This window comes from Oncorhynchus nerka, linkage group LG20 (assembly GCF_034236695.1).
Source record: "Oncorhynchus nerka isolate Pitt River linkage group LG20, Oner_Uvic_2.0, whole genome shotgun sequence".
NCBI classification, from domain to species: Eukaryota; Metazoa; Chordata; class Actinopteri; order Salmoniformes; family Salmonidae; genus Oncorhynchus; species Oncorhynchus nerka.
Window position 1 is genome coordinate 39,228,534 of NC_088415.1, and position 25,841 is coordinate 39,254,374.

Sequence of the window (25,841 nt, forward strand, 5' to 3'; positions counted from 1 at the left end):
CATTCCTGGTCATCCCTACTGCCTCTGACTCACTAAACACAAATGCTTTGTTTGAAAATGATGTGAGCCCCTGGCTATCCATAAATTTAAAAAACAAGAAAATGGTGCCTTCTGGTTTGCTTAATATACGGAATTTGTAATGATCTATATTTTTACTTATTTTTGTACTTTTTACCCCTTTTTCGTGATATCCAATTGGTAGTTACAGTCTTGTCCCATCGCTGCAACTCCTGTACAGACTCAGGAGAAGCGAAGTTTGAGAGCCATGCGTCCTCCGAAACACGACCCTGCCAAGCTGCACTGAGCGCAACGGGCCAATTGTGTGCTGCCTCATGGGTCACCCGGTCTTAGACTGCTGCACGACTTGGGAGGCTCTATATTTTTGCAATTACATTTACTTTTGTTATTTAAGTATATTTAAAACCCAAACACTTTTAGACTTTTAACTCAAGTAGTATTTTAATTGGTAACCCTCACTTTTACTTGAGTCATATTCTATTACGGTATCTTTACTTTTATTCAAGTATGACAATTGGGTATTTTTTCCACCACTGAGAGCCACCAGAGGGTGAAGTCCACCCCCTGATGCTCTAATCTCACGGTTCTAGTGAAGCACTACCCCCCCCTTGTGGAAAACCTGAGTACCTGCTACTGACCCAAAAATGTAAAAGTACTGTAAAAGAAAAGGCCAGGCACTGTGTGCTCCAACAATATTATAATCTATACTTTATAAATGTAACTAAAATTGAGACACACAAAAAATAGTCTCTTGATTTTAAATTTTTAATAAAAAACAAAACAGACATTTCAAATTTGAATGGGCATTGTACTTATGAACAACTCAGTAGCATTTATTTTTGATAGTTTAATGCAAAGGAGAGTAATTAAAACAGAACGACATAATAAAAAAGCCATTCTCTAGTGTGCTTATGAACATCTTCTATAACAGAATACAGCAACCAATACTTTTTACAACAATTTACAATATACAGAACATTCAACCATATCAATCATTGTTGCCCATGTGAGGAAGTAAGGATAGCAAGCATTTTATCTAGGTAGCCTATGAAAATAAAAAACTAAAAGCATACTATATGACAAAGCCATAGAACGTTTTGCCAACATGAAAGAGAGGAGGATGGCATTGGCGTTTAACTAATCTACAATTAGGGTGAGTGAACTTTCTTTTTTTCCCACTTGCGCACACACACGCACACAGCCAGAATTATATTTAGCAACATTGATTGGACTAAAATATTTTTGGTATTTTTAAGTTTGTTTTCAGTGTATTAAACTAAGCATATATAGCCTTGATTGATGATGTTTTAAATGTTTTAAGTTGAAATGGTGCTGGAATAGCGGGGACAGTGTTCGTGTTGTCTTTGTAGTGACTTGAGGTAATTCTGTGGTTCTAATTCAGTAGCTCATTAGTAACTGTCAAAAACATAAAACTTTATTGACCATGCTCTAGGTAACACAACTGTTTGTTACATACAATATGCTTTGTGGACTTCAACGGGTCAGATGTTGCTCTTCGGTCTTGTGATGAAACAAAAACGTATGTGTCGCGGAATTTATTCCACCACTGTGTGACTGTTGTCTTCTTGTTGTCACTGTCTTATTGTATATCACGGTGGTGTATGAACTAATGGGTATAGAGCAAACAACGCAACTATCACAACATAGGTTGTAGTATGACCTTTTGTCCTGGCTTGGCTTCCCCAGTGATTTTACCCACACACCGCTACTGTATTAATTAATGCACAACCTGGCTGTTGTTTGTCATGTTAAGCAATAGGTGAAGCCAGGTGGTCATGTGATCTATAGCTATTCATAAAATACACTTTGTGTATCAGAAACAGAAACATGGTGAGATTTACCCTCCTCCTGCACCACCAATTGTCCATTTTCAGACATGTCTTTAGCTTCAACCTCCTCTGGTATTTGAGGACCTGGCAATGATGGGTATGGTGTTGATGGTGGCTCTCCCAATTTGATTATAGGTTGAAGTTGTTCCCTCCCCTCTTCAGGTCCTGCGTTTCCCTCTTCTGCTTTTCCGTCTGCTGTAGCCCTCTTAGTTCCCCTCTTAAGATTCAAATCCATACAGGATTCCTACGGTGAATGACACAATGCATCTGTGAGTTAGCATCTAAATATAACAGAATAGCAGCATTACTGTCACGGCTGGTACTAAAGGTATATAGAGAACGTACATTTGCTTTCTTGCAGGCCTCTCCGAGTTGACCTAGAACAAAATAAAAATATGATTACTCAAAGATTCCAACGTAAAGATATCACTCAAATAACATAATACAATTAGTGTTAAATACCTCTAAATTTGCACAGGACAACACCCAAAACCACTGCAGCTACAAAGGCCATTACAATTGTGATTATTGTTCCATAGGAATTGGGTACTGGCACTGTAAAGTAAATCAAAACAACATTACAAACAATTCAACCAACTATTGTTAACCAACCAACCATAGCCTACAGCCTATGTGTCCCTTAGACTAGTGTCGACAGAGGTACTACACAGGCTACTGTTAGCGTCCCTACTACAGGCTACTGTTACTTGCCCTACTACAGGCTACTGTTGGCCACCCTACTACAGGCTACTGTTGGCCACCCTACTACAGGCTACTGTTGGCCGCCCTACTACAGGCTACTGTTACTTGCCCTACTACAGGCTACTGTTACTTGCCCTACTACAGGCTACTGTTACTTGCCCTACTACAGGCTACTGTTACTTGCCCTACTACGGGCTACTGTTTCTTGCCCTACTACAGGCTACTGTTACCTGCCCTACTACAGGCTACTGCTACCTGCCCTACTACAGGCTACTGTTACTTGCCCTACTACAGGCTACTGTTACCTGCCCTACTACAGGCTACTGTTGGCCACCCTACTACAGGCTACTGTTACTTGCCCTACTACAGGCTACTGTTACCTGCCCTACTACAGGCTACTGTTGGCCGCCCTACTACAGGCTACTGTTGGCCGCCCTACTACAGGCTACTGTTGGCCGCCCTACTACAGGCTACTGTTGGCCACCCTACTACAGGCTACTGTTGGCCGCCCTACAGGCTACTGTTGGCCGCCCTACAGGCTACTGTTACTTGCCCTACTACAGGCTACTGTTGGCCGCCCTACTACAGGCTACTGTTGGCCGCCCTACTACAGGCTACTGTTACCTGCCCTACTACAGGCTACTGTTACCTGCCCTACTACAGGCTACTGTTGGCCGCCCTACAGGCTACTGTTACTTGCCCTACTACAGGCTACTGTTACTTGCCCTACTACAGGCTACTGTTACTTGCCCTACTACAGGCTACTGTTACTTGCCCTACTACAGGCTACTGTTGGCCGCCCTACTACAGGCTACTGTTGGCCGCCCTACTACAGGCTACTGTTGGCCACCCTACTACAGGCTACTGTTACTTGCCCTACTACAGGCTACTGTTACTTGCCCTACTACAGGCTACTGTTGGCCACCCTACAGGCTACTGTTACTTGCCCTACTACAGGCTACTGTTGGCCGCCCTACTACAGGCTACTGTTGGCCACCCTACTACAGGCTACTGTTACTTGCCCTACTACAGGCTACTGTTACTTGCCCTACTACAGGCTACTGTTGGCCACCCTACAGGCTACTGTTACTTGCCCTACTACAGGCTACTGTTGGCCGCCCTACTACAGGCTACTGTTGGCCACCCTACTACAGGCTACTGTTGGCCGCCCTACTACAGGCTACTGTTGGCCGCCCTACAGGCTACTGTTACTTGCCCTACTACAGGCTACTGTTACTTGCCCTACTACAGGCTACTGTTACTTGCCCTACTACAGGCTACTGTTACTTGCCCTACTACAGGCTACTGTTGGCCGCCCTACTACAGGCTACTGTTGGCCGCCCTACTACAGGCTACTGTTACTTGCCCTACTACAGGCTACTGTTACCTGCCCTACTACAGGCTACTGTTGGCCACCCTACTACAGGCTACTGTTACTTGCCCTACTACAGGCTACTGTTACCTGCCCTACTACAGGCTACTGTTGGCCGCCCTACTACAGGCTACTGTTGGCCGCCCTACTACAGGCTACTGTTGGCCACCCTACTACAGGCTACTGTTGGCCGCCCTACAGGCTACTGTTGGCCGCCCTACAGGCTACTGTTACTTGCCCTACTACAGGCTACTGTTGGCCGCCCTACTACAGGCTACTGTTGGCCGCCCTACTACAGGCTAGTGTTACCTGCCCTACTACAGGCTACTGTTACCTGCCCTACTACAGGCTACTGTTGGCCGCCCTACAGGCTACTGTTACTTGCCCTACTACAGGCTACTGTTACTTGCCCTACTACAGGCTACTGTTACTTGCCCTACTACAGGCTACTGTTACTTGCCCTACTACAGGCTACTGTTGGCCGCCCTACTACAGGCTACTGTTGGCCGCCCTACTACAGGCTACTGTTGGCCACCCTACTACAGGCTACTGTTACTTGCCCTACTACAGGCTACTGTTACTTGCCCTACTACAGGCTACTGTTGGCCACCCTACAGGCTACTGTTACTTGCCCTACTACAGGCTACTGTTGGCCGCCCTACTACAGGCTACTGTTGGCCGCCCTACTACAGGCTACTGTTGGCCGCCCTACTACAGGCTACTGTTACCTGCCCTACTACAGGCTACTGTTACCTGCCCCACTACAGGCTACTGTTACTTGCCCCACTACAGGCTACTGTTGGCCGCCCTACTACAGGCTACTGTTACTTGCCCTACTACAGGCTACTGTTACTTGCCCTACTACAGGCTACTGTTACTTGCCCTACTACAGGCTACTGTTACTTGCCCTACTACAGGCTACTGTTGGCCGCCCTACTACAGGCTACTGTTGGCCGCCCTACTACAGGCTACTGTTGGCCACCCTACAGGCTACTGTTACTTGCCCTACTACAGGCTACTGTTACTTGCCCTACTACAGGCTACTGTTGGCCGCCCTACTACAGGCTACTGTTACCTGCCCTACTACAGGCTACTGTTGGCCGCCCTACAGGCTACTGTTACTTGCCCTACTACAGGCTACTGTTGGCCGCCCTACTACAGGCTACTGTTGGCCGCCCTACTACAGGCTACTGTTACCTGCCCTACTACAGGCTACTGTTGGCCGCCCTACAGGCTACTGTTACTTGCCCTACTACAGGCTACTGTTACTTGCCCTACTACAGGCTACTGTTACTTGCCCTACTACAGGCTACTGTTGGCCGCCCTACTACAGGCTACTGTTGGCCGCCCCACTACAGGCTACTGTTGGCCACCCTACTACAGGCTACTGATACTTGCCCTACTACAGGCTACTGTTACTTGCCCTACTACAGGCTACTGTTGGCCGCCCTACTACAGGCTACTGTTGGCAGCCCTACTACAGGCTACTGTTACCTGCCCTACTACAGGCTACTGTTGGCCGCCCTACAGGCTACTGTTACTTGCCCTACTACAGGCTACTGTTACTTGCCCTACTACAGGCTACTGTTGGCCGCCCTACTACAGGCTACTGTTGGCCGCCCTACTACAGGCTACTGTTGGCCACCCTACTACAGGCTACTGTTACTTGCCCTACTACAGGCTACTGTTACTTGCCCTACTACAGGCTACTGTTGGCCACCTTACAGGCTACTGTTACTTGCCCTACTACAGGCTACTGTTGGCCGCCCTACTACAGGCTACTGTTGGCCGCCCTACTACAGGCTACTGTTACCTGCCCTACTACAGGCTACTGTTGGCCGCCCTACAGGCTACTGTTACTTGCCCTACTACAGGCTACTGTTACTTGTCCTACTACAGGCTACTGTTACTTGCCCTACTACAGGCTACTGTTGGCCGCCCTACTACAGGCTACTGTTGGCCGCCCTACTACAGGCTACTGTTACTTGCCCTACTACAGGCTACTGTTACTTGCCCTACTACAGGCTACTGTTACTTGCCCTACTACAGGCTACTGTTACTTGCCCTACTACAGGCTACTGTTGGCCGCCCTACTACAGGCTACTGTTGGCCACCCTACTACAGGCTACTGTTACTTGCCCTACTACAGGCTACTGTTACTTGCCCTACTACAGGCTACTGTTGGCCACCCTACAGGCTACTGTTACTTGCCCTACTACAGGCTACTGTTGGCCGCCCTACTACAGGCTACTGTTGGGCTACTGTTACCCCTACTACAGGCTACTGTTAGGCTACTGTTACTTGCCCTACTACAGGCTACTGTTACTTGCCCTACTACAGGCTACTGTTGGCCGCCCTACTACAGGCTACTGTTGGCCGCCCCACTACAGGCTACTGTTGGCCACCCTACTACAGGCTACTGTTACTTGCCCTACTACAGGCTACTGTTACTTGCCCTACTACAGGCTACTGTTGGCCGCCCTACTACAGGCTACTGTTGGCAGCCCTACTACAGGCTACTGTTACCTGCCCTACTACAGGCTACTGTTGGCCGCCCTACAGGCTACTGTTACTTGCCCTACTACAGGCTACTGTTACTTGCCCTACTACAGGCTACTGTTACTTGCCCTACTACAGGCTACTGTTGGCCGCCCTACTACAGGCTACTGTTGGCCGCCCTACTACAGGCTACTGTTGGCTACTGTTACCCTACTACAGGCTACTGTTACTTGCCCTACTACAGGCTACTGTTACTTGCCCTACTACAGGCTACTGTTGGCCACCTTACAGGCTACTGTTACTTGCCCTACTACAGGCTACTGTTGGCCGCCCTACTACAGGCTACTGTTGGCCGCCCTACTACAGGCTACTGTTACCTGCCCTACTACAGGCTACTGTTGGCCGCCCTACAGGCTACTGTTACTTGCCCTACTACAGGCTACTGTTACTTGTCCTACTACAGGCTACTGTTACTTGCCCTACTACAGGCTACTGTTGGCCGCCCTACTACAGGCTACTGTTGGCCGCCCTACTACAGGCTACTGTTACTTGCCCTACTACAGGCTACTGTTACTTGCCCTACTACAGGCTACTGTTACTTGCCCTACTACAGGCTACTGTTACTTGCCCTACTACAGGCTACTGTTGGCCGCCCTACTACAGGCTACTGTTGGCCACCCTACTACAGGCTACTGTTACTTGCCCTACTACAGGCTACTGTTACTTGCCCTACTACAGGCTACTGTTGGCCACCCTACAGGCTACTGTTACTTGCCCTACTACAGGCTACTGTTGGCCGCCCTACTACAGGCTACTGTTGGCCGCCCTACAGGCTACTGTTACTTGCCCTACTACAGGCTACTGTTACTTGTCCTACTACAGGCTACTGTTACTTGCCCTACTACAGGCTACTGTTGGCCGCCCTACTACAGGCTACTGTTGGCCGCCCTACTACAGGCTACTGTTACTTGCCCTACTACAGGCTACTGTTGGCCGCCCTACTACAGGCTACTGTTGGTCGCCCTACTACAGGCTACTGTTACTTGCCCTACTACAGGCTACTGTTACTTGCCCTACTACAGGCTACTGTTGGCCGCCCTACAGGCTACTGTTACTTGCCCTACTACAGGCTACTGTTACTTGCCCTACTACAGGCTACTGTTGGCCGCCCTACTACAGGCTACTGTTACCTGCACTACTACAGGCTACTGTTGGCCGCCCTACTACAGGCTACTGTTACTTGCCCTACTACAGGCTACTGTTACTTGCCCTACTACAGGCTACTGTTGGCCGCCCTACTACAGGCTAGTATTAGACTCCCTACAACAGGCTACTGTTGGCCGCCCTACTACAGGCTACTGTAATACTGAGAAAACACTCCCACACAGCCCCACCACAACTTTCGGTTTAAGCTGTCTGATTTTGAAACCAGGATAAACAGGCCACTCCTACTATGTAGCCCAATTCAAGTGAATGAGTTACTGTGAGAAAGTGATGGTCAACTGACAATAAAGGAATATATTTTATAGTTCCCCAATTCAGTATGGTAGAATGGAAACGTTGTGATATGTGTAAATGTGTGTTGCATTCAATTAGTAGACCCTGTATAGTACTTACCACAGACCGTGTCTGAGGTGGCTGTCCCTTCGGCTTCAGTTTTGAATTCAGACGTACAACTGAAAACATCATTTGGGATCAAACAAACCAACATTATTATGTGTATGATGGCTGCGGTTTCATTTACAGTTCGATAACATACACATCACATTTGTTTTAATAGTACAAGGATCGAACTACTCACACCGTCCACAGCTTGCACTTGCTCTCGGCAGAGCTGTCACTGGAGAACATGTTTAAAGGACAGGCCTTACACACCGTGTCATGTATGGGGTTACCTGAGAAAATATACAGTATACGGTTCGAGTGACCACATTCTCAAAAAGAACAGTTTAGCCTAACTCTTGCAGTTTAATAGAATACAACAGAATAGAAACAGAAACCTAAAAGCCATGTTTGGACACGTAGTAGGGCACACTAGCGTAGAACCCAATCGTTGCTGATAGCATGAGGAAAGTGAGTGTTTTCTACCTTTGGATTTGACCTCTTCTCCAGGTCTGCATTTAGTATGTGGAACACATGTCAGGCACTCTTCACTGGAACAGTGGTATCCAGGCTTACATTTGCATGGGCTGAGGCTTGTCGTGTTCCTATTGGTACTGTGCTCAAAGTTTTTATCTGTGGCAGGAAGGAGATACAAGTGTTGTGTTATTACAAACAGATAAGCCAGATAAACAGTAGGCCCTACGTGAATCTGAAATGGCATGCTATTCCATAGTGCACCATTTTGACCAGGGCCTGCAGTAATGCAATAATAGGGAAAAGGGTGTCATTTCAGACAGGGGTGTCATGCACCCCAATAATCTGCTGGGGCAGAAAGTATGCGAGGATGGCAGGGGGGTGGTCCGGAGGGGGGGGGGGGGGTCAAACACCTGAAACAGCTTTTTCCCTGCAATCTTAGAACCATAATCATTAATTCTATGAAATACATAGGTCTCTTTTTCTGCATATCTAAGCATACCTCTTCAGCTGTCTGTATCTTCCTGACTGGAGGTTCTTTTTAAAATACATTAAATATGCTTCTTTGCAGCTCTGGGTAAAAATATTTAAAGGTCTGAGTCTTATTCAGTACATGCTTGCTTTTCTAAAGTCTACCGACCTTGCCAGCAGGCATGCCAGCTGATAAGCTATTGTAACTTGAATGATAGTCTGAAATGTCTTCTTGGTAGCTAGTTATGAGTTTGCGGGATTGGGAACCTATCTGGGCTAGCTAAAGGCAACTTCATCAAATTGCTAAGTGGATAGTAGCATTACAGAGAAACAAAGTTTTTTTTTTTTACAGTACAAATCTTGCCCCTGTGCCCCCTATGGGCATGACACATCTGATTTCGGACACATACTTTGTCTTCAAACACATAAAGAGCATCAAAAGTCTTACTTGGGTCGCAGTATGGTTGCAGTTTACAGAGGTTCTTGTCTGTGAATGCATGCTGGTATTCACCCTCTTGGCATGGCATACAATGTGGATCTAAACAACCGCTATGGCTGGATAACATCTTGGTGCCTGTTAAGATAATATAGTTTTGCGGATTATGAATATTGAGTGTAGATCCTAACAAGGGTTTATTGACTCAGTTTCACTCAAAAGGCTGACAAGAGTACAGATATGTCAAATAATGAATGTTCTCTTCCTTACCTGGCCCACACATACTGCAACACACCCCATTCTTCGTGTACTGTGTTTCTGGATCACATGAGTAAACCACGGTCAAAACCTGTCAACAAAAAGGTAGAAAAAAAATTGTCCCTACAATGATCTATTCTCTCACCTCAACTGTCACAAGATCAACCACTACAACAGGGGCGGAAAGTACCTAAATTCACGCTCTAGTCTAATAGGCTTGTGGCAAGCCAGATACATTTTTGAGATACTCCTACCAGGGGTAGAACAAAACACAATCATATTTTTCACATCTCTAAATGTCTCCCATTTATGAAATGGACTGGTTGTGAATTTTTTTTTTTACTGCAAAAGTGTTTAAATTGATAGATATTGTGACACACCCTAAAGTCAAAATGTGCAGAATAATGCCTGGCTGGAGGGGGGTGGGGAAGGGGTTACATGTAACCCAATATTGTAAGCTCTGAAATTGCTCAAATGTGGACACACACACACCAGGATCTCTTAATGCATCTTGGAAATATAGACCTGTAAACACAGAGATACAATAGGTGGAAATATCAACAAAAAGCAGCATTCCACAAGAGAGGATGGCTTTCACTTCAGCAGGGATAAATTCATTAGCTTCTTTGTGGAAAAGCTCACGAAAGCAAATTACGTATTCCTCCAAAGCAAAGTTGTTCTGAGGATCAAGGGAGACTCTCAAATAGTTTACTACTAGATCTCTTGACACATTGATGAAAATAATCATGGCCTCAACCTTCAAGCTGCATACGGGACCCTATTCCAACTAAACTACTGAAAGAGCTGCTTCCTGTGCTTGGCCCTCAAATGTTTAACATAATAAACGTCTCGCTATCCACCGGATGTGTACCAAACTCACAAAAAATTGGTATATTTGACCTCCTGGTGATGTCATTTGGAAACATAATGTTAACTTTCACTGCTATGCAGATGACACACAGCTGTACATTTTGATGAAACATGGTGAAGCCCAAAAATTGCCCTCCCTGGAAGCCTGTTTCAGACATAAGGAAGTGGATGGCGGCAAATGTTGTACTTTTAAACTCAGACAAAACAAAGATGCTTGTTCTAGGTCTCAAGAAACAAAAAGATCTTCTGTTGAATCTGAGAATTAATCTTGATGGTTGTACAGTCATCTCAAATAAAACTGTGAAGGTCCTCTGCGTAACTCTGGACCCTGATCGCTCTTTTGACGAACATATCAAGACTGTTTCAAGGACAGCTTTTTTCCATCTTCGTAACATTGCAAAAATCAGAAACTTTGTCCAAAAACTGATGCAAAGAAATTCACCCATGCTTTTTTCCGGCTACCCGGATAAAGCAGTAAATAAACTTCAGTTAGTCAAGATTCTAGCAGCCGTGTTTAGCACTATCATACTATTCCAGTGCTAGCCTCTCTACACTGGCTTCCTGTTAAGGCAAGGGATGATTTCAAGGTTTTACTGCTACCCTTCAAAGCATTACATGGGCTTGCTCCTCCCGATTTTTCCCGATTTGGTCCTGCCATACATACCTATACGTACGCTACGGTCACAAGACGCAGGCCTCCTTACTGTCCCTAGAATGTTTAAGCAAACAGCCAGAGACAGGGCTTTCTCCTATAGAGCTCCATTTTTATGGAATGTCTGCCTATCCATGTGAGAGACGCAGACTCGGTCTCAACCTTTAAGTCTTTATTGAAGACTCATCTCTTCAGTAGGTCCTATGATTGAGTGTAGACTGGCCCAGGAGTGTGAAGGTGAACGGAAAGGCACTGGAGCAACGAACCGCACTTGCTGTCTCTGCCTGGCCGGTTCCCCTCTCTCCACTAGGATTCTCTGCCTCTAACCCTATTACAGGAGCTGAGTCAATGGCTTACTGGTGCTCTTCCATGCTGTCCCTTGGAGGGGTGCGTCACTTGAGTGGGTTGAGTCACTGACATGATCCTCCTGTCGGGGTTGGCGCCCCAACTTGGGTTGTGCAGTGGGGGAGATCTTTGTGGGCTATACTTGTCTCAGGATGGTAAGTTGGTGGTTGAAAAATATCCCTCTAGTGGTGTGGGGGCTGTGCTTTGGCAAAGTGGGTGGGGTTATATCCTGCCTGTTTGGACCTGTCCAGGGGTATCGTCAGACGGGGCCACAGAGTCTCCCGACCCTTCCGGTCTCAGCCTCCAGTATTTAAGCTGCAGTAGTTTATGTCTCGGGGGCTAGGGTCAGTCTGTTACATCTGGAGTATTTCTCCTGTCATATCCGGTGTCCTGTGTGAATTTAAGTACGCTCTCTCTAATTCTCTCTCTCTCTGAGGACCTGAGCCCTTGGACCATGCCTCAGGACTACCTGGCCAGATGACTCCTTGCTGTCCCCAGTCCACCTGGTCATGCTGCTGCTCCAGTTTCAACTGTTCTGCCTACGGCTATGGAACCCTGACTTGTTCACCAGACGTGCTACCTGTCCCAGACCTGCTGTTTTCAACTCTCTATAGTCAGCAGGTGTGGTAGAGATACTCTGAATGATTGGCTATGAAAAGCCAAATGACATTTACTCCTGAGGTGCTGACCTGTTGCACCCTCTACAACCACTGTGATTATTATTATTATTTGACCCTGCTGGTCATCTATGAACATGGCCATGTTCTGTTATATTCTCCACCCGGCACAGCCAGAAAAAGACTGGCCACCCCTCATAGCCTGGTTCCTCTCTAGGTTTCTACCTAGGTTCTGGCCTTTCTAGGGAGTTTTTCCTAGCCACTGTGCTTCTACACCTGCATTGCTTGCTGTTTGGGGTTTTAGGCTGGGTTTCTGTACAGCACTTTGTGACATCAGCTGATGTAAGAAGGGCTTTATAAATACATTTGATTGATTGATTGACCTATGAATATAACATAAATATTATGACGAATGGCATTTTTGGGAACTGATTAATAGACAACTTTCCGAGTAAAATTTGCTCTCATTCAGTGCTGTATGGTCCTGCCTGACAAAAACACATATAGTTACTCTTGCAATAGTCAGGGGGCCACCACAGATTATCTTCGGGGCCATCCTTGATTTTGCCGCAAATTCAATATGGCGTCTAAAATCAAATATGACTGCCATTAGATGGAGCTCAAATCCCCTGTAAATTAGAGAACAATCGAACAGGATTTTTTAGGGAGGCCAATGGACAATATTTTAGGCCGATGTTCAATATCATTAAATCCTTTTTATGAAAAAATATCCCAGGGACAGCCGGGTATGCATTAATGCATACTTTTGTTTAAATCAAACAATACATTTGACTTTGTTTTTAACCAATCTCACTCATAACAACATCATAATGGTAATACTTTCATTTGAATGGTAAATCTTTTTAAAAACTGGGTAGATTAAGGTGGCATAGGCCTGCTCACAATACACGTTCATGCATATTCAATAGGAGTGTGTGTGCATGCATTCAGTTATTGAGCTTGTTTTGGCTGATCAGTGGAGTCTGTGGTGCTAGACTTCAGACAGATGTCGCTCTCCGGTTTTATGATGAAACAAAGGTACAGTTAAATTTATTCTGCCACTGTGTATTCTTTGTCTCGGCCGTAGGCCTATACATTGCATTCGGAAAGTATTCAGACCCCTTGACTTTTTCCACATTTTGTTACATTACAGTCTTATTCTTTATGTTAGTGGCCAGACGGAAGCCACTCCTCAGTAAAAAGGCACACGGCAGCCCGCTTGGAGTTTGTCAAAAGGCATCTAAAGGACCCATGAGAAACAAGATGCTCTGCTCTGATGAAACCAAGATTGAACTTAGCCTGAATGCCAAGCGTCACATCTGGAGGAAATCTGGCATCATCCCTACAGTGAAGCATGGTGGTGGCAACAACATGCTGTGGGGATGTTTTTCAGTGGTAGAGACTGGGAGACTAGTCAGGATCGAGGGAAAGATGAACGGAGCGAAGTACAGAGAGATCCTTGATGAAAACCTGCTCCAGAGTGCTAAGGACCTCAGACTGGGGCAAAGATTCACCTTCCAACAGGACATTGACCCTAAGAACACAGCCAAGGCAATGCAGGAGTGGGTTCAGGACAAGTCTCTGAATGTCCTGGAGTGGCCTAGCCAAAGCAGCGATGCTTCCCATCCAACCGGACAGAATCTGCAGAGAGGAATGAGAGAAACTCCCCAAATACTGGTGTGCCAAGCTTGTAGCGTCATACCAAAGAAGACTTGAGGCTGTAATCGCTGCCAAAGGTGCTTCAACAAAGTACTGAGTAAAGGGTCTGAATATTATGACCATGTAATATTTCAGTTTAATTGAAAAAAAAATAGATTTACAAAAATGTCTCATCTAATTTAAAATAAGGCTGTAAATGTAGCAAAATGTGGAAAAAGTCAAGGGGTCTGAATACTTTCCGAAAGCACTGTCTATCACATTGTGAAGTCATATGAACTAACAGGTTATAGAGCAAACAATGCAATTATCACAACACATAGGTTGTAATAAATTGCATTTTTTCCCCCTGACTTGGCTTCCCCTGTGATTTTATCCTCCCACAGCTACTGCTTTTGATATAACTCAAACTATGAGTGGCACTGCCCCGCCTCTGTTGTGTTTGAATAGCTGAATACAACTAGTTCTTCAATCTGTGTTCATGTTTTTCACAACACAAGCACATAGTAGCATAACCAAGTTACAGGAAAGCAACCTGTAGTACAGCAGCTTCCATTTCTACGACAGTTGGGTGCAGGCACTCAGCAGATGCAGCTTGCATGCCAACGAGACCCATTGACTATAGTTATCTCAGTCTGATTGATGCTGAGGATACTGCTGTAGTGTAATGGTTGGTTGTCTGGTTGTGAAGGAGAGTCTATGAAAGGGCTGTGTCTGTTTATTATTTATTTAACCGCTCTCTTGAGGTCATTCCACAGCATCTCAATCGGTTGAGGAAGTCCTGACCTCAACCCGATTGAGATGCTGTGGCATGACCTCAAGAGAGAGTTCACACCAGACACCCCAAAAATATTGCTGAACCGAAACAGTTTCGGAAAGAGGAATAGGCCACTCCAGAAGGTGTTTTTTCTTATTTTGAAGCCATTCTGTTGTTGATTTAATTCTGTGTTTTGGGACGTTGTCCTGTTGCATCAAACTTCTGTTGAGCTTCAATTGGCAGACATATAGCCTTACATTTTCCTGCAGAATGTCTTTATAAACTTGGGGATTCCTTTTTCCGTTGATGATAGCAAGCTGTCCAGGCCCTGAGGCAGCAAAGAAGCCACAAACCATGATGTTCCCTTCACCATACTTTACAGTTGGGATGAGGTTATGTTGGTGTGCTGTGCCTTTTTTTCTCCACATATAGTGTTGTGTTCTTTCCAAACAACTCAACTTTAGTTTAATCTGCCCACAGAGTATTTTGCCAGTAGCGCTGTGGAACATCCAGGTGCTCTTTTGCGAACTTCAGACGTGCAACAATGGTTTTTTTGGACAGTAGTGGCTTCTTCCGTGGTGTCCTCCCATGAACACAATTCTTTGTTTAGTGTTTTGCGTATCGTAGACTCGTCAACAGAGATGTTAGCATGTTCCAGAGATTTCTGTAAGTCTTTAGCTGACATTGTAGGATTCTTCATTACCTCATTGAGCATTCTGCGCTGTGCTCTTGCAGTCATCTTTGCAAGACGACCACTCCTAGGCAGAGTAGCAACAGTGCTGAACTTTCTCCATTTATAGAAAATGTTTTTTACCGTGGTCTGGTAAACGTCATGTCTTTCAGAGATACTTTTGTAACCCTTTCCAGCTTCATGCATGTCAACAATTCGTAATCTTAAGTCTTCTGAGATCGCTTTTTCGAGGTATGTTTCACATCAGGCAATGCTTCTTGAGAAAAGCAAACACAAATTTTGTGAGTGTTTTTTATAGGGCAGTGCAGCTCTAACCAACTCCAAACTAATCTCATTGATTGGACTCCAGGTTAGCTGACTCCTGTCTCCAATTAGCTTTTGGAGAAGTCATGGGTTCACATACTTTTTCCAACCAACACTGTGAATGTTTAAATTATGTTTTAAACATAGACGAGAAAAATACAATGATTTGTGTGTAATTAGTTTAAGCACACTGTGTTTGTCAGATCAAATGTTATGACCAATGTATGCAGAAATCCAGGTAATTCCAAAGGGTTCACATTTTTCTTGCCACTGTATAAGGCAACTCCAGGGCAGACAGCCAGGATGGTGGACATGATTTTTTGTTTTAGATAAATGTGCCAGCTCAACCCAAATATCATAAGAGTGCACCGGAACATCCCAATGGGCATCACAAATGCAGTGAGCCAGCGGAAGGTCATGTTGGATTCAGGCAACAGTATTGGACTAGCAATTATTCAAGCTTACTTCCAAATAATAAGGAGGTGACTTAAGAGCCCAATCCTGGAGCCACAAGTTATACCACTGTTGGTATACCGCAAAAGGTTTCGTTGGAGCCTCTGAGTTGCCTCATTGATCCTCAGAGGCGTTTGTGACTTGGAATGGTTGGTGTTGTCATGTCAAGCAGTCTGCTGCCTTCTCTATATTCAATTGACATTAGACCGGTGGAAATCTGTCTTTTGGCCTGATGAGTCCAAATTTGACATTTTTGGTTCCAACCGCCGTGTCTTTGTGAGACACATAGCAGGTGAACGGATAATCTCCGCATGTGTGGTTCCCACCGTGAAGCATGGATGAGGAGGTGTGATGGTGGTTTGCTGGTGACACTGTCAGTGATTTATGTAGAATTCAAGACACACTTAAGCAGCATGGCTACCACAGCATTCTGCAGCAATACGCAATCCCATCTGGTTTGCGCTTAGTGGGACTATCATTTGGACCTCTACAAATCAGCCGGGCTAGACAATCTGGACCCTCTCTTTCTAAAATGATCTGCCGATATTGTTGCAACCCCTATTACTAGCCTGTTCAACCTCTCTTTCGTATCATCCCCAAAGTTTGGAAAACTGCCGTGGTCATCCCGCTCTTCAAAGGGGGAGACACTCTAGACCCAGACTGCTTACAGACCTATATCTATCCTACCTGGCCTTTCTAAGGACTTCAAAAGCCAATTAACAAACAGATCACCGACCATTTCGAATCCCACCGTACCTTCTCCGCTATGCAATCTGGTTTCCGAGCTGGTCATGGGTGCACCTCAGCCATGCTCAAGGTCCTAAACGATATAATAACCACCATCGATAAGAGACAATACTGTGCAGCTGTATTCATCGACCTGGCCAAGGCTTTTGACTATGTCAATCACCACATTCTTATCAGCAGACTCAACAGCCTTTGTTTCTCAAATGACTGCCTCGTCTGGTTCACCAACTACTTCTCAGACAGAGTTCAGTGTGACAAATCGGAGGACCCGTTATCCGGACCTCTGGCAGTCTATGGGGGTGCCACAGGGTTCAATTCTCGGGCCGACTCTCTTCTCTGTATACATCAATGGTGTCGCTCTTGCTGCAGGTGATTCTCTGATCCACCTCTACGCAGACGACACCATTCTGTATACATCTGGTCCTTCTTTGGACACGGTGTTAACTAACCTCCAGACGAGCTACAATGCCAATGTAAATGCAAGTAAAAGTAAATGCATGCTCTTCAACCAATCACTGCCAACACCTGCCCGCCCATCCAGCATCACTACTCTGGACGGTTCTGACTTAGAATATGTGGACAACTACCTAGGTGTCTGGTTAGACAGTAAACTCTCCTTCCAGACTCATATTAAGCATCTCCAATCCAAAATTTACTCTAGAATCGGCTTCCCATTTCGCAAACAAAGCAGCCTTCACTCATGCTGCCAAACAAGCCCTCGTAAAACTGACTATCCTACAGATCCTTGACTTGGGCGATGTCATTTACAAAATAGCCTCCATCACTCTACTCAGCAAATTGGATGCAGTCTATCACAGTGCCATTAACTTTGTCACCAAAGCCCCATATACTACCCATCACTGCGACCTGTATGATCTCGTTGGCTGGCCCTCGCTTCATATTCGTCGCCAAACCCACTGGCTCCAGGTCATTTATAAGTCTTTGCTTGGTAAAGCCCCGCCTTATCTCAGCTCACTGTTCACTATAGCAGCACCTACCCGAAGCACCCATTTGTATTTATTGCCTTACCTCCCTTATTCTACCTAATTTGCACACACTGTATATAGACTTTTTCTATTCTATTATTGACTGTTTGTTTATTCCATGTGTAACTCTGTGTTGTTGTTGTTTGTGTCGCACTGCTTTGCTTTATCTTGGCTAGGTCGCAGTTGTGAACAAACCAAAAAGACAGGCTTTTGAAGAAGTAACTATTTTTCATAAAATTGTACAGTTATCTTAGCTAGCTGAATTGCTAGCTGAATTGTTTACTTGTTGCTAAGCAGTTGCTAAGCAGTTGCTAGGGACTCTCCTGGAAGAAGCTAGCTAGCTTACAAATAATAACAACAAAAAATATCTAGTTAACAGAAGAAAGGAAGACAAAATAAGGACAGAAGAAAAAGGAAAAGAAAAAGGACAACAAAGTGAAACCTCTAAAGAAACAAGAGACCATAATACAAGAAACAGCACTATAGAGAGATAGAACAACAACAACGCAGCCACTGCCAGCTAGCCTACTTCAGCAGTACTGTATCATTTGAATTATTTTAGTCAATAAGATTCCTGCTACGTAAGCTTAACTTTCTGAACATTCGAGACGTGTAGTCCACTTGTCATTCCAATCTCCTTTGCATTAGCGTAGCCTCTTCTGTAGCCTGTCAACTATGTGTCTGTCTATCCCTGTTCTCTCCTCTCTGCACAGACCATACAAACGCTCCACACCGCGTGGCCGCGGCCACTCTAATCTGGTGGTCCCAGCGCGCACGACCCACGTGGAGTTCCAGGTCTCCGGTAGCCTCTGGAACTGCCGATCTGCGGCCAACAAGGCAGAGTTCATCTCAGCCTATGCCTCCCTCCAGTCCCTCGACTTCTTGGCTCTGACGGAAACATGGATCACCACAGATAACACTGCTACTCCTACTGCTCTCTCTTCGTCCGCCCACGTGTTCTCGCACACCCCGAGAGCTTCTGGTCAGCGGGGTGGTGGCACCGGGATCCTCATCTCTCCCAAGTGGTCATTCTCTCTTTCTCCCCTTACCCATCTGTCTATCGCCTCCTTTGAATTCCATGCTGTCACAGTTACCAGCCCTTTCAAGCTTAACATCCTTATCATTTATCGCCCTCCAGGTTCCCTCGGAGAGTTCATCAATGAGCTTGATGCCTTGATAAGCTCCTTTCCTGAGGACGGCTCACCTCTCACAGTTCTGGGCGACTTTAACCTCCCCACGTCTACCTTTGACTCATTCCTCTCTGCCTCCTTCTTTCCACTCCTCTCCTCTTTTGACCTCACCCTCTCACCTTCCCCCTCTACTCACAAGGCAGGCAATACGCTCGACCTCATCTTTACTAGATGCTGTTCTTCCACTAACCTCACTGCAACTCCCCTCCAAGTCTCCGACCACTACCTTGTATCCTTTTCCCTCTTGCTCTCATCCAACACTTCCCACACTGCCCCTCGGATGGTATCGCGCCGTCCCAATCTTCGCTCTCTCTCCCCCGCTACTCTCTCCTCTTCCATCCTATCATCTCTTCCCTCTGCTCAAACCTTCTCCAACCTATCTCCTGATTCTGCCTCCTCAACCCTCCTCTCCTTCCTTTCTGCATCCCTTGATTCTCTATGTCCCCTATCCTCCAGGCCGGCTCGGTCCTCCCCTCCTGCTCCGTGGCTCGACGACTCATTGCGAGCTCACAGAACAGGGCTCCGGGCAGCCGAGCGGAAATGGAGGAAAACTCGCCTCCCTGCGGACATGGCATCCTTTCACTCCCTCCTCTCTACATTTTCCTCTTCTGTCTCTGCTGCTAAAGCCACTTTCTACCACTCTAAATTCCAAGCATCTGCCTCTAACCCTAGGAAGCTCTTTGCCACCTTCTCCTCCCTCCTGAATCCTCCTCCCCCCTCCTCCCTCTCTGCAGATGACTTCGTCAACCATTTTGAAAAGAAGGTCGACGACATCCGATCCTCGTTTGCTAAGTCAAACGACACCGCTGGTTCTGCTCACACTGCCCTACCCTGTGCTCTGACCTCTTTCTCCCTCCCTCTCTCTCCAGATGAAATCTCGCGTCTTGTGACGGCCGGCCGCCCAACAACCTGCCCGCTTGACCCTATCCCCTCCTCTCTTCTCCAGACCATCTCCGGTGACCTTCTCCCTTACCTCACCTCGCTCATCAACTCATCCCTGACCGCTGGCTACGTCCCTCCTGTCTTCAAGAGAGCGAGAGTTGCACCCCTTCTGAAAAAACCTACACTCGATCCCTCCGATGTCAACAACTACAGACCAGTATCCCTTCTTTCTTTTCTCTCCAAAACTCTTGAACGTGCCGTCCTTGGCCAGCTCTCCCGCTATCTCTCTCAGAATGACCTTCTTGATCCAAATCAGTCAGGTTTCAAGACTAGTCATTCAACTGAGACTGCTCTTCTCTGTATCACGGAGGCGCCCCGCACTGCTAAAGCTAACTCTCTCTCCTCTGCTCTCATCCTTCTAGACCTATCGGCTGCCTTCGATACTGTGAACCATCAGATCCTCCTCTCCACCCTCTCCGAGTTGGGCATCTCCGGCGCGGCCCACGCTTGGATTGCGTCCTACCTGACAGGTCGCTCCTACCAGGTGGCGTGGCGAGAATCTGTCTCCTCACCAAGCGCTCTCACCACTGGCGTCCCCAGGGCTCTGTTCTAGGCCCTCTCCTATTCTCGCTATACACCAAGTCACTTGGCTCTGTCATAACCTCACATGGTCTCTCCTATCATTGCTATGCAGACGACACACAATTAATCTTCTCCTTTCCCCCTTCTGATGACCAGGTGGCGAATCGCATCTCTGCATGTCTGGCAGACATATCAGTGTGGATGACGGATCACCACCTCAAGCTGAACCTCGGCAAGACGGAGCTGCTCTTCCTCCCGGGGAAGGACTGCCCATTCCATGATCTCGCCATCACGGTTGACAACTCCATTGTGTCCTCCTCCCAGAGCGCTAAGAACCTTGGCGTGATCCTGGACAACACCCTGTCGTTCTCAACTAACATCAAGGCGGTGGCCCGTTCTTGTAGGTTCATGCTCTACAACATCCGCAGAGTACGACCCTGCCTCACACAGGAAGCAGCGCAGGTCCTAATCCAGGCACTTGTCATCTCCCGTCTGGATTACTGCAACTCGCTGTTGGCTGGGCTCCCTGCCTGTGCCATTAAACCCCTACAACTCATCCAGAACGCCGCAGCCCGTCTGGTGTTCAACCTTCCCAAGTTCTCTCACGTCACCCCGCTCCTCCGCTCTCTCCACTGGCTTCCAGTTGAAGCTCGCATCCGCTACAAGACCATGGTGCTTGCCTACGGAGCTGTGAGGGGAACGGCACCTCAGTACCTCCAGGCTCTGATCAGGCCCTACACCCAAACAAGGGCACTGCGTTCATCCACCTCTGGCCTGCTCGCCTCCCTACCACTGAGGAAGTACAGTTCCTGCGCAGCCCAGTCAAAACTGTTCGCTGCTCTGGCCCCCCAATGGTGGAACAAACTCCCTCACGACGCCAGGGCAGCGGAGTCAATCACCACCTTCCGGAGACACCTGAAACCCCACCTCTTTCATGAATACCTAGGATAGGATAAAGTAATCCTTCTCACCCCCTCCCCCTTAAAAGATTTAGATGCACTATTGTAAAGTGGCTGTTCCACTGGATGTCTTAAGGTGAACGCACCAATTTGTAAGTCGCTCTGGATAAGAGCGTCTGCTAAATGACTTAAATGTAATGTAAATGTAAATGTAAATGAGAACTTGTTCTCAACTAGCCTACCTGGTTAAATAAAGGTGAAATAAAACATAAAAAAGTGTTTTTCAACAGGACAATGACCCAACACACCTGCAGGCTGTGTAAGGGCTATTTGACCAAGAAGGAGAGTGATGGAGTGCTGCATCAGATGACCTGGCCTCCAAAATCACCCGACCTCAACCAAATTGAGATGGTTTGGGATGAGTTGGACCGCAGAGTGAAGGTAAAGCAGCCAATAAGTGATCAGCGTATGTGGGAACTCCTTCAAGACTGTTGGAAAAGCATTCCAGGTGAAGCTGGTTGAGAGAATTCCAAGAATGTGCAAAGCTGTCATCAAGGCAAAGGGTGACTACTTTGAAGAATCTCACAAATAAAAAAATCTATTTGGATTTGTTTAACCTTGAAGCTAGGCGCAGGCGAAAGCCTGAGAAAAATCCAATCAGGAAGTGACTCTTATTTTGAAACCCATGTCTTTCTATGCATCCCTATTGCCCATTGAAAGGGATATCAACCAGATTCCTTTTTCTGTGGCTTCCCTAAGGTGTCTACAGCCTTTAGACGTAGTTTCAGGCCTTTATTTTGAAGAATGAGCGTAAACGTCCACATTGCGTAAGTGGTCAGTTGGCGGCTCCCAGTGTGATTTTTGCGCAAAAAAGAGAGGTAGCCATTTTTCCTCCCGGTACTAGTGAAAAGCCAACTGTCCGGGTTAATATATTATCGAATAGATATTTGAAAAACACCTCGAGGCTTGATTATAAAAACGTTTGCCATGTTTCTGTTGATATTATGGATATAATTTGGAATTTGTCTGCGTTGTCGTGACTGCTATTTCCGGTGGATTCCTGGGCATAACGCAGCAAACTAACGGAGGTATTTGGATATAAAAATATCTTTATGGAACAAAAGGAACATTTGCTGTCTAACTGGGAGTCTCGTGAGTGAAAACATCCGAAGATCAAAGGTAAATGATTATGTACACCTGCCGCTAGGTGTACACTGCTTGCACTTGCTAGCTAACGTTAATTTGTCCTATTTAGCTAGCTTGCTGTTGCTAACTAATTTGTCCTGGGATATGAACATTGAGTTGTTATTTTACCTGAAATGCAAATGCACAAGGACCTCTACTCCGGCAATTAATCCACACATAAAACAGCCAACCCGAATCGTTTCTAGTCATCTCTCCTCCTTCCAGGCTTTTTCATCTTTGAACTTATATGGCGATCACATCTAAACTTTCATTGTATTACCACGACAACCGGCAACATAGTTCGTCTTTCAATAAAAATTGTAAAATTGACCATCCTACCAATCCTCGACTTTGGCGATGTCATTTACAAAATAGCCTCCAATACCCTACTCAACAAATTGGATGCAGTCTATCACAGTGCAATCCGTTTTGTCACCAAAGCCCCATATACTACCCACCATTGCGACCTGTACGCTCTCGTTGGCTGGCCCTCGCTTCATACTCGTCGCCAAACCCACTGGCTCCATGTCATCTACAAGACCCTGCTAGGTAAAGTCCCCCCTTATCTCAGCTCGCTGGTCACCATAGCATCTCCCACCTGTAGCACACGCTCCAGCAGGTATATCTCTCTAGTCACCCCCAAAACCAATTCTTTCTTTGGCCGCCTCTCCTTCCAGTTCTCTGCTGCCAATGACTGGAACGAACTACAAAAAATCTCTTAAATTGGAAACACTTATCTCCCTCACTAGCTTTAAGCACCAACTGTCAGAGCATCTTACAGATTACTGCACCTGTACATAGCCCACCTATAATTTAGCCCAAACAACTACCTCTTTCCCAACTGTATTTAATTAATTTATTTATTTTGCTCCTTTGCACCCCATTATTTTTATTTCTACTTTGCACGTTCTTCCATTGCAAAACTACCATTCCAGTGTTTTACTTGCTATATTGTATTTACTATGCCACCATGGCCTTTTTTGCCTTTACCTCCCTTCTCACCTAATTTGCTCACATTGTATATAGACTTGTTTTTTTTACTGTATTATTGACTGTATGTTTGTTTTACTCCATGTGTAACTCTGTGTCGTTGTATGTGTCGAACTGCTTTGCTTTATCTTGGCCAGGTCGCAATTGTAAATGAGAACTTGTTCTCAACTTGCTTACCTGGTTAAATAAAGGTGAAATAAAATTTTAAAAAAATAAATAACCCACGTGGGTATAACCAATGGGGTGGGTACCTACTTCTATAAACCAATGAAGAGATGGGAGAGGCAGGACTTTCAGCTCGATCTGCGTCAGAAATAGGAATGACTTCTATTTTAGCCCTTGGCGTCGGCAAGCGCAAGCAGTGTGGGTGCAATAATTGAATAACATGGATTTCTAAATTTATTTTGCGACGCTCGCGCACGCGACTTGTCCGGTCTGGTCAGCATGTCAGCACCCATACTTTGCGCAGCTATGGTTACATTAACCTATGTGGCCCAAACCCCTTCAGCCAGGCATTATTCTGCACGTTTTGAGTTTAGGGGTTTGTCATAATATCTATCAATTTAAGCACTTTTGCTGTCAAATCCATTTCACAAATGGGAGGCATTAGAGACGTGAAAACCTCAGGTTGTGGTATCTCAAAAACCTAAGCCCTTTTGAGGATTGGCCACTATTGCCTATAAAACCACATGTCATAAGTCAGTTGCGTTAATACTTCACATTAGAGATAGTAAAATAACAAAATATTGCAACATTGTAGATTGAACTGACATTTTTTTGTAGAGGCAGTTGCTTCAAAACGAAATCGAAAGTGAAAGTGTTGAATGAGCTTTGACGCATTTGGCAAACTTGTTTAAAATCGCTTCAATTGTAAAATTAATTCAAAAGAAACCCAACATCAATATAGGCTATTTGTAGCATAGTATGTATTGTATATGGTTCCCTGAATGCAAAAGACGTATGCCAATGTAACACACAATAATAAAAAGTAACCTAAGCTACTCACCGACAGAATACATAAAAGCAGAACGATCATTTCGATCCTTGTCGTAATAAAACAACCAAGTATTTTTGCAACTCCTCTCATCCGCTTCTATGCAATCCCACTCCGCAAATAGGCTACTGTACAAGCCTTCACGCTAAATTCTTCTGCTGCTCAATCTTTCGCTACATAAACGTGGGTAAGGCGTAGTGTTTGTCCAGAGCAACGAGTCTGGGTAGTCAAGCAACGGTACTGTAGACCTACCGGCAGTCTCTTGACAACGAGCTGAGCGGTGGGCTGGACTCGGAGAATATATAAGTGACTTGAAACATGGGGGATTCCTTAAAAGACAAACACACGTGACCGTTTCCTGTAAAATGCCCGAGGTTTAACGTACTCAAGATGTGGAATGCACGAACAAACATTCACGAGTCATGTAAATGTTAGGCCTACCAATATTTTTGTGAAAAATGTGATCTTTGATTAGGCTATTTAATCATAGCTGTACATCAAGTTTAGGTTGAAGAGGGCAGGCTCGATGGAAATAACGTAAGCCTATTTGGGAGTGTGGTTTGTGCTTGCCATGAGACCAATAGTTTGGGAGTGTCATTTCCCACTTTATTTGCCTCCCACATTTTCTACACTGGTGTCAACAGCGGGGATGCGGGCACCCGTGAGCCCCCCCCAGCTAGCTATTTTAAGATGAAAGCACTGACTGTAAGTAGCTCTAAATAAGAACATCTGCTCAATGACTCAAATATAATTGTAAATCTTGGTACATTCTGATATACACTTTTTAAATATACACTTTCAATAATACCCACTGGAGAGAAACTGGTTAAATAAACATGGTTTCAGCATAATGTGCAAGGTATTGTGACGTGGAATCTACAGTATGTGGAAAAAACATGGGATCTTATTAAAAAAGTAATCAACTGTTGTTTTGAGGGTGACATTTCAACCACAGGATTATGCCATCATGGTAATCAATTTAACATAATCAAACCTTGTATAAAATATGTTGCATTTGTACCTTTGAAACAACGTCACATCTTCAATGTTTTATCCACTATCAGGAAGAAAAAAACTATAGGCTGGGCAGCACCTCCTACTGGAGAGTTGATTTATCTATAGGCATTCATTTGTTCTCCCATCCCAAAAATGTTCCCATGCCCAGCGCTAATTAGCTTAGATATTTGTCAGTGACTGCTACCAATGTGCTATCCCGAGAAAGATTATTGAGAGATCTCTTAATAACTAGATAGATTCATTGATGGTCGCAAAGTCTGTCAAAAGGGCAGATATAAAAGAGCTAATTAAATGTAAACATGGTTTCAAAGTCATATATCATCTATGATACTGTTTAGGCCTA

General features: G+C 45.6%; 1 protein-coding gene across 2 annotated transcripts; it reads right to left on the minus strand.

Annotated features, from left to right (window-relative positions):
* Nucleotides 1-769: 769 nt before the first annotated feature.
* LOC115102483 (tumor necrosis factor receptor superfamily member 5-like) lies at nucleotides 770-24,779 on the minus strand. 2 transcript variants are annotated; one of them, XM_029622486.2, is made up of 9 exons: nucleotides 24,494-24,779; nucleotides 9,695-9,773; nucleotides 9,437-9,562; nucleotides 8,530-8,676; nucleotides 8,243-8,336; nucleotides 8,059-8,117; nucleotides 2,331-2,423; nucleotides 2,214-2,245; nucleotides 770-2,112 (listed from the first exon to the last, which is right to left on the minus strand). In XM_029622486.2, the coding sequence occupies exons 1-9, from the start codon at nucleotides 24,572-24,574 to the stop codon at nucleotides 1,828-1,830; spliced, it is 996 nt and encodes a 331-aa protein (XP_029478346.1). In that variant the 5' UTR covers nucleotides 24,575-24,779; the 3' UTR covers nucleotides 770-1,827. The 2 variants fall into 2 exon arrangements, with proteins under 2 accessions (XP_029478346.1, XP_029478347.1); XM_029622487.2 differs by lacking the exon at nucleotides 2,331-2,423 and having other exon boundaries at nucleotides 24,494-24,778.
* Between the last annotated feature and the right edge of the window lie 1,062 nt (nucleotides 24,780-25,841).